General features: G+C 36.0%; 1 protein-coding gene across 1 annotated transcript; it reads left to right on the top strand.

The window, feature by feature from the left end:
- Positions 1-4,837: 4,837 nt before the first annotated feature.
- Positions 4,838-7,350, top strand: LOC103993121 (RNA polymerase II C-terminal domain phosphatase-like 3). Its single transcript, XM_009413074.2, has 9 exons — positions 4,838-4,861; positions 4,943-5,290; positions 5,486-5,863; positions 5,986-6,132; positions 6,216-6,493; positions 6,599-6,710; positions 6,798-7,055; positions 7,130-7,176; positions 7,257-7,350. The coding sequence occupies exons 1-9, from the start codon at positions 4,838-4,840 to the stop codon at positions 7,348-7,350; spliced, it is 1,686 nt and encodes a 561-aa protein (XP_009411349.2).
- The last annotated feature ends 2,958 nt before the right edge of the window (positions 7,351-10,308 follow it).

Genomic DNA, 10,308 nt, shown 5'->3' with positions numbered 1-10,308 from the left:
GGTCCTTAGACTCGAGATATTAAGGATGTCCTATATGAGTACTTCACTCTTTGATACCAGACTTATAAGCTTGGAAGTTTCAGATCTAGTACAACTAGTCATTATGAGTGACATTCATCCTTATGAGAGCTATTGAGTATCGATAAAGAATCATATCCTCTTAGTGTCATAAGAGAAATATCTAAATGTATTCTGGCTCAAATAAATCCTTGGCCAGGGTTATTTGGATTGAGAGAGAAAGAGTTCTTCGGAAGAATCCGATTAGAGCGAGACTTGAGTAGAAATTATATGGGCCTGATAGCACCATGCTCGATATACGATCTTTGGGGTATTAGATTGATGAGGGATTATATATATACGATAACTAAGGACAAATAAGTCTAAAGGATTAGATTCCTCTGTATTATCTAGGGACTATAACATAGCGATGAGTCGAGTAAATTATTATGAAGATAATAATTCATTGAGTCAGAAGGAGTTCTGACAAATATGACTCACTACTAGCTTGATATTAAACCTAAAGGGTCATACACATATGGTAGGTTTTGCTCCTATCTTATTGGATATCCAATAATTCACGTCCAATAATCCCGTGAATTATTGGATCTTATGGATGAGATTCAATAAGAGCCGATGAGAGATTATTAGGTAAAGATTCACTAATCTAAGATGCTTGAATAGTTGGATGAAGATCCAATACCCAACAGGGCAGGATTTATTGAGGTTAATTTGACAAGGGGTCTATATAAATAGGAGAGAACCAAAAAGCCATAGGCTAGATTTTTTTGGCTACCACCACATATTCTCCTCTCCCCTTTTCCTCCTCAGCCATCAACTCCTATTTGGGGTATGTGGAGATTTGGGGAGTGATTTTAAGAAGCATCTTCATAACCCCTACCATGTGGATCACCGCTAGAGAGGAAGATAGTTGACCCCTTTCATCATTTCCCATAGATCTATAGGATATCAAGGATATACAATCTTCCTATGTAAAATACATCTCTCATACATACATGGTTTTTTATTTTACGATTTTTATACATCAATCTTCGCACAATGAAAAAATATTTTTATGAAAAATCTGAGATTTTTATTTCTGTTCTTCTTTGTCCTATATCATGTTAATGTTGAAGTAGATTAACTTTAAATTAGATTTGGGCCCTTACTAGTCCAAATTAGTGTATGGGCAATTGCATCTGTGAGAGGATGCGATGATATCTTCCAAAGTGAGTATTGGTATCACCTAAGATAATGGACACTGGATGGTGTCGTTTCAATGTTTCGACGATAGTACCGCATAAAATGATAGTGCTACTATCAAGATCCTTAATTTTGGATATTTTTTATGATTTGCTCCACATATTAGAGCACTTTGGGCTATATATATATATCCAACTTTAGGCATGGCTAATGAGCATCATTCTTGAGCTTTCAATGTCTGCGTTCTTAAATTTTTTACTGTGTTACTAAGCTCAGAATATATAAAGTTTTTTTTTTTTGAAGAATGTTGTAAAAGGTTATTGATCTTCATCTTCAAAACATGATTGATAGTAAAAGTTAATAGTCTCGGAGGAATTGAGAGTAGATATAAGTCAAGAAGACCAAACCACTATAAAATTGATCGGTCTCTATCTTTACTTATTCTCTTATTTGTGTTTATTATCTCTTTTCTTGATCGAAATTTTAAAATATCAAACACTCGGAACGAAAGACTTTTTATATTTTCGAGGAATAAGAGCCCTTCAAGATAATCGCCATGGCAACGTAGAATAATTAAAGTACAATTACTAAAATATCATCCTATTACTAATGGGGACCTACCTAACCCGAATAAACTTCAAACCCAAACACGATTAGTTAAGTCTAATCCAACTCATCCCAAACCTAAACTCATATTTAAACAAATCGATAGATTCAAGGTAGATATATCCAAAAAAAAAAAAATTGGATCCAATGTCATTATTATTTAATAATAACAATATGATCATCATTATTTAATAAAAATAATGAACTCTAACGGATACCTATTAAATATATCATTTTAAGTATCACACCTAAAAGGAATATTCTCTCATCGATGGATAAAACATCAATATTTTTTATCTGTGAATCTGAAAATCAAAACAAACTTACCAAATGCTTACCAAATCTTAGATTAAATTAAAGTAAAAATATATCAAGGACATGCAATAGGAGCCACCAAACCCAAAGTGTTCATTCATTCCTGTATGATTCGTCCACTCAAGATTAAGTAGCATATGAAACATTCGACATAATCTATCAAGCCTAAAGGTTTCCTCGTGTAATAATATATCTATCCAAGATTAAAAAAAATTTATCAGAAGTAGATTAATCAGAGCATCCCTTTTCACATGATATATCCACAAATAACAAAATAATAATAATAATTCAAACACAATGTGGTCCTCGAGCTCAAAGTGTCCCTTTGCATACTACGCGCTTAGAAGCATGAATAAGAAAAGCTCTAAGAGTCCATATTTATTTGAGAAAAATAAGTTGTTTCTAGATTCATCTTATTAAGAAATTATCCTTTTTTGGTACTTAATAATCTTTGAACGTTCTTCTTTATATTTTCTACAATTTATCCCTTTTTCTTACTTATAATATATCTGGAAACAAAATAAAAGTATTGTAGATGTTGCCAACTTGTAACTTATAAAATTTGTAAAAGATTTCTTAAAATAATAAAATTTTATTTAAATAAAAAATAAAATGGTCTAATATGATTTACTTCCTATAGGAGCTTGCCCCAAGTGTATATATATATATATATATATATATATATATATATATATATATATATATATATATATATATATATATATATATATATATATATATATATATATATATATATATATATGATTGACCTCGAAGATATAATATTTTTTTCTAGATCAAAATATTTGACACCAAAATGATGTAGAATGAGTTTAGAACATAAGAGAGAATTTTCCTTTAGAACAAAAAAGGAGAAAAAGATAACAATAAGAAGTTAGCAAGAAAAAAAACCTAAATAATTATTAGTCTCGCTCTAACTTAAGTAGATAATTCTGAAGATGAATGTCATACACCTCTATGTGTCGCATATGGATGATGCATTCAGTTATCAGAAAAATCTTATATCACTCACACATAAGATGGGAAAAAAATCAATTTATTCATATATTTTGTAATAATCTATTATCTTTCATTAGCCCCTTTCCATAGAATCAAGTTCAAGAAAAAAACAAAAAATAATAAGGAAAATGATACAAAAATATTTTGCCTTCCTTAGAAAAATAAAGTTTCCGAATACGATATAAAGAAATGGAGAGAAATAATCATGTGGCTACAAGAAAAAGGAAGTCTACCAAGTACTAAGAGGAAAATGATTTAGCAAGGGGAATATGTAAATTATCTTCTCCAAAATATAATTTATTTGATTAGCAGTTATAGATTCTTCCTTGTTAGTTTTTTTATCTATTATTTTTTCTTGTAGATGAGGCTATAAAAAGTTGTTTTAATGAAAATGTAATGGATTATCAGATAATAGATCAATAAATTGAACTCTTTTCTGATATTATATATTAAGTGGTGTATGATCATATTTATTTTTCTGGTGTTTTGAATCCAACATTCACATTCGAGACGTGCAGAAGAAAATTCCATTCAGCCAGAGTGAGTATGATAGTTATCTAATATTATTATTATTATTATTATTATTATTATTATCTTTTCTATCTCCTTTCATTGCTCTAAACTTCCTTCCTACCTGAGTCTATTGTGTGTCCTACATCAACAAGATACAAAGAGAGAGAATTTACAGGAGAGTGAGCTTAATACTACAAGAGTCGAGGTCATTAATTCATAAGTTTGAGCATATAAAGAATGTTTAGAGCAGAAGAAACAATACTACATCATTAGATCTTGCCATAAATAACTCCAAAATAGCTATAAAATAACATAATTTCTTATAGTGTCGATATCGATGACCTTGATCCGGGGTTGCTAACCATGATAAATATGCTTAGCTACGTATATGATATTGAAAATAGACTAATTTGATATCGATCCTCGATTCGAATTAGTAAAAATAATATCATGTATTTTAAATATTCATGTAAACGGGTTAAATTACTTATCCCTCGATCTATCAACCACACCACACGCGAAAGATGTTTTATTAAAAATATTATTATTTTATCTCGTATTCCCCGAAACAAAATATGAATTAGGTTTTAGTAGCTTTGAAAAAATTAAATGTATGCATTAAGATACCAAATACTTGAACCCAATGTTTACAAAGGCTTTCATGGTTTCCATTGGAACAACTTACTTATTCTCTAAGAACAACAAAACCTCGCTCTTGAGAAATTTAATGGCAAATGCTTTATTCAGATAATTCGCAAAGCAAACAGCAGTGGCAAATGCTTTTCTTTTTTTCTTTTTTTTGAAACAAAGGTGATTCTATTGATTTAACACTGTGTTACAAACTGTAAAGCAAAAGGATCTGAAGCAGTAAGCAAAAATAATAATAATAATAATAATTGAAGAGCTGAGATATCCTAAGATTAGCCAAAGAATGGCATACAGAATTTCTCACCCCATGCATATGATTGATTCTTAGGACCTTAAGAGACAGCTCCAAATAATCAAATTTTATGGCAATAGCAGCAGTTGCAAAAAGGGAGAAGCAAATGCAATTGCTTTTATCGTTTGTTCTCTTCGTATCTTCTTTCTGCTGTATGCAATTACCATATATTATGAACTAAATCCAATCCACTGTATCCGGTGCAGCTTGCTAATTCATATCGAGAAACCAGTATCCGCTCTTATGACAACCGATCGAGCAAAAGAGGTGCGTGAAATATTCCATGTATATTAGTTAAGCCATCACCGACCGAACTAGGGAAACTTGGATTCATTTTTCTTTTGGCAGATCGATGCTTTGGTTGACTCACCAGCTTCCGAGGATCACGATGAAGGGAAAGAGCAGCAGCATGTTGGAATCGTGAATGATGTTCTGACGAATTCGTCTACGGAGCCTAACATTTCTGCTGGCGATCAACTCTCTCCTGCAAAGCTTGAAGAATTAGAGAACGGAGGTATCGGATGCAATGCCTTGGATGAGGGGCCCGTGGAAGGAACCACAGCTGGTAGGAAGCGCAAGACAATGGATGAGTACGAATCTATGGACTATACCATGAGTTATACTCCCTTTAAGTCCGATGAATCTGAGCAAAATCAAGCAGGAACATCTCGGATTACTCCACAGTCAGTTTTCATGGTGAGGGTTGTAGGGAGATTCTTTATTTCTCCGAAAAGGCTGTATTTATTCGTTTTCGATGTGAGACTAAGCAATGACTCATCGAGTCGTAAACATAATCTAAAATCTATGATACCGAATTACGATTTCTACTCGAGTCATTTGTTTATCGTCGCAATCCGTATGATACACTCTTGTTTTATATATATTTTGCAGTGCTCTCGAGATGACAACGTGTGGATCGGCTTGAAACCTCGTGATCCCCGTCGTGTTCTGTTCAAGAATGTGATCGTTGCACCTGAACAAAACAAAGTAGATGGTGTCATCGCTGCAAGAGAACCACTTCTTCCCCTTGTCACTTGTAGCTCATCAATTCCTCACGGTAGCAGAATCCAAGCAAGTGGGGAAGGTGCTTCAGAATTACCCAAGCTTTGTGGTGGTATAGATCATCTACTCGTCGGGTGTAATGATCAACAGAGAGCAGCTATACATAGGGAGATAGCAAGAAGGATCATGGAACATATCAGACTGTTAGCCGCTAGGAAGCTCTCTCTCGTGCTTGATTTGGACCACACTCTCCTTAATTCAACGACGGTAAACTATAACTACTACAGAATTGGAGCTCAAAATCTTACGGTCTTTGCTAATTAGGTTAATTAATATTTATATATATAATAAGATTTCGAGCTGGTAATATTGGATATCTATCGCTTTAGTTTGTAGATGTCAATCCAGTTCACGAAAATACATTGAGGAGCAACGAAGAGCGAGACAGGAAGCTGCCGCAACGCCATCTTTTCCGCCTCCAACATCTGGGATTGTGGATTAAATTTAGACCGGGCATCTGGAATTTTCTGTGCAAGGTTTGGTTTTGATGAAACTGTCTTCTTCCCAAACTAGTAATGATTTCTGGATCGTTAATGTACTCCTTGATCTCCTCCTGTAGGCTAGCAAGCTTTACGAGTTGCATGTATGCACCAAGGGAAGCATGGCGTATGCTGCTGAGATGGCAAAGCTGCTTGACCCAACAGGATCTTTGTTCTCCGGGCGCGTCATCTCAAGGGGAGACGATGATGGTGATGCATCACCATCTGACGTTGTCGAAAGGGCTTCCAAACACAAAGATCTATCTGGGGTTTCAGGACTGGAATCCGCTGTTGTGATTATCGATGATACTCCGGGAATGTGGCCGCGTCACCAACCCAACTTGATTGTTGTAGAGAGGTATAATCGGATTTCAAATCTCGTCGTGTTGGAATCGGGATCGAATCAGTCCGGTGGTTTATGAGTTTTAAGCTTTAAAGCCTGACGATGGTCTTGCCATTGCAGATACCATTTCTTCCCCAGCAGTAAGCGCAGGTTTGGACTTCCCGGGCCTTCTCTTCTGGATATCCATCGTGACGAGAGTTCAAAAGATGGGACTCTTGCTAATGCATTGGCGGTATAAACTTGCTGGAACACCGAGTGTTGGAACTTAGGAATTCGTCTCGATTCTCCATTTTTGATGCCTTGTTCTTTCTTTGATCAGGTGATCGAACGAATTCACGACAGCTTCTTCTCGCATCACTCCATACAAGAGGCCGATGTTAGAATTCTGCTTGAAGCAGAGCAACGTAAGGTTCTAAGAGGTTGTCGCATAGTTTTCAGCCGGGTTTTCCCGGTGGGCGAAGCCAATCCGCAACAACACCCCCTCTGGAAGAAAGCACAACAGTTCGGTGCTGTCTGCACCGACCAGATCGATGAACACGTCACTCATGTCATCGCCACTGCTCTTGGGACAGTCAAGGTATGGAGACCAAATGCTCGATCGTTTAGATGTTTGCTCTGCTTCTCATATGCGAATGGATGGATCTCACGCAGGTGCAGCGGGCGCTATCTACCGGAAAATTCGTCGTTCATCCTGGCTGGTGAGAAACGAAATGCCACTTTTGGAATTTTCGTTGAACATATATATGCTTGCTTACGAATCTAATGTCTGTGTTGACAGGATAGAAGCTTCGACTCTTCTGTATCGGCGGGCCAACGAGCACAACTTTGCATTGGGAACAAAGACACCTTCAGCTCATCCTACCAAATCCTGAGACCTTTGCTAACGAACTAGAAGAACTCAGATCTGAATTGGACATCGGTTGCAAAAGAATAGAATAAGAAATGCCTTCAATCACTTCGGCTCTAAAAACCAAAAGATGCAAGTGGTAGTAAGCAGTAGATGGCCTACAAAGAAGACTCGAGACCATAAACAACTTATTTCATTTAATGGTGAGCATTGCTTGTCCGATGCAAACCAATAACATATTCCCAGGGAAGATTTGGTCCCCTTTTGTCCGATGTTCGTTATTGCTAAAAATATTCACACTATAATGCAAGAACTAAATTTATTATGTAAAAAATTAATTTTAGGATTGAGATTAAATATCGTAGATATCGATGAAAGGTGCATAGTTTTAAACATGATAATAATCAATAAGGTATCTCGGATATCGTAAAATAATACACTCATCGTTAATCTAGACTCTTCTTTTCTTTTCGTATCTTTAAGAGTCTCTCGGTCATCTCCTAAGTATAGACGGGCCTTTTTTTTTTTTGCTTAATGGATAATCTTAATCAGAATTTAATTAGAATCTTAGCATATTTTAACCATTTAATTAGGGTCATCAAATTTAATATATAATTAATTAGATAAGAAACATCTCAAGTGGTGAAGTAATAGGAAAATCAGTATTTACCTAATGTTTGATTTAGCTTCGAATAGTTTGTAAGCTACGAGTAAATGACACACTGAGGGAGATGCATTTTTATTTTATGAGAATTGATGTAAATAAAAAAAACATAAAAGAACTTGTGGATTGATCATTTTTAATAGTTGGTTGAATCCAAAAGTTCCAAATTCTACTGAATTATTTTTGTATAGTTTCACTTACCTTCGATCTTAGAAGACTCGCTGTGCGATGTCAAATGGATAAAGTGTCTTAAAAAGATTCAGATATATGCAAATATTTGGGATATTATTTTTAACCCGTTTCACACTGTTCTATGCTTTCGAGAATAATAATTATCCAAAAGATTGAATGACTAATTACATATTACCCCTCTAGTTAGTTAGCAATATAGTCCCTATAATTTAAAAAACTATATTTGTATCACTTTAGTTATCAAAGTGAAACATCTAAATCTATTTATCTTAACTACATCAGTTTTACAAATAAAAATATAAAAATAAAAGATAAAAAATAATTTTTAACATTCGATAGTAATGGACGACGACGCCACTAGCATTGATGCTGATGCAGTTGCCTAGTTATCCCCGATGATGATAAGGTATGCTCTTACTACGATGCCACCCGTCTCCACGAGGAGCGTGTTGCCGACCTCATCGCCACTCGTCTCATGCCGATCTACATTTGTATTGACGCTGATGCAATTGTCACTCGAAAACTGCATCAGCATCAACATAGATGGTGATGGCCACTCCTTATCCCCTCGCTCCTTTGCTATCACATTCTCCTAAATTCTCCGAATCTCTCTCCCATCTCGTTGTAGCTAAGGATGCCTCTGTTCACCCCCTCCCTCCCTTAGTCTGCTCTCATTTGGAACTCTCCACCACACACAAGAAGCACTCCGCCACCTACCCCAACCTATTCGAAGTCATGATCGTCGTCTACTCCAATAGCCTCCCACATGATAGCGACGATGTGGACGAGCTTTAATTAGTGCTCGACGCCGCACCATAGAGGGCGACCTCCATTACCATCCAGTTCGAGCTCTTCGACTTGTATGACTCCTACAAGGCAGCATGCCTTGCCTTGGACGCCACGGTCCACCTCCCTCAGATCGGGTCATTGTGTTTCCTCAATCGTCGGCTTGGACCAAACAATATCTAATGCATATGCGTCAACATAGTTGCAGTTCCCAAGCGATGCCACTCTGCATCTATGTTGATGCCGATGCAGATGAAGAGTGACAAAAGGGTCATTCGGTGAGAGGTAGTGTCGGAACTGATACGATAGCAATGAGAGCTCTAACAACCCCACCTTCATATCGAGGCTAAGATTTGCCCAATGGGTCAGTAGCGACGCGATCACCATCTTCACCATAGATGCCGCAACAACCACTACCATATTCACTATAGATGCAACAACAACCATCGTCATCTACGTCGATGTCGACACAATTACCGAGCGACAATTGCATCAGCATCAATGCAAATGCAAAGCGACACGGGCAGCGATGAAGTCGGTGACATGCTCCTCATAAAGATGAGTGGTGTTGCGATATGAGTGGACATTATCATCATCGAAAGCGACCAAGCAACTGTCTCGATATCGACACTAGCGACATCATCATCCACCACCAAACATTGAAATTATTTTTTTATCCTTTGTTTTTATGTTTTCATCGATACAACTAACGTAAATTGATCTAAATATTTTACTTTTATAATTATAGAAATGTTAGTGTAATTTTTTAGAATATAAAGATTGACACACTAAAGATAGCTAACTATAATTAACCCAAGATCTAATGATTTTATTATTTGCATAGATGAGTGGCAAATTGAGCCAGAAACATGCATAACACCAAATAACGAGCAGCTTCTACATAGATTAGCTTGGAAACAGACCATGAATTCACTCATATCAAGCCGGATAATAATAGGAAGCCAATGACTCGGCCAATTGGGATTTCCAACACCAGCTAGACCAGAAAATATGAAGCTGGTCTTTTAGAATAATTAGGTCTCTTACGAGCAGATTGATATGAAATTAATAGAGTATTAGTTTGGAGAGACGCAAAAATGAAGAATCTCAACCTTGTTGCACCAAAAGCATAGACAGCTCAATATCAAACATCAAGATGATGAATATAAATTTGCATGCGGCTCTTTCAAGGGACTCCTGTTACCATACCTCAGTTGTATCTAACAGTACAAAGATTTTGTAGATCATGGCAGAAGATTTATGAGACCACAGATTTTGCAATATCACATGGATCAAAAGGCAATGACATTTTGCTTGTAATGGAGTTGCAAGTCAAATTCA

Source organism: Musa acuminata, chromosome BXJ2-7 (genome assembly GCF_036884655.1).
Source record: "Musa acuminata AAA Group cultivar baxijiao chromosome BXJ2-7, Cavendish_Baxijiao_AAA, whole genome shotgun sequence".
NCBI lineage: Eukaryota > Viridiplantae > Streptophyta > Magnoliopsida > Zingiberales > Musaceae > Musa > Musa acuminata.
This window is presented reverse-complemented; position numbering and strand designations above follow the sequence as displayed.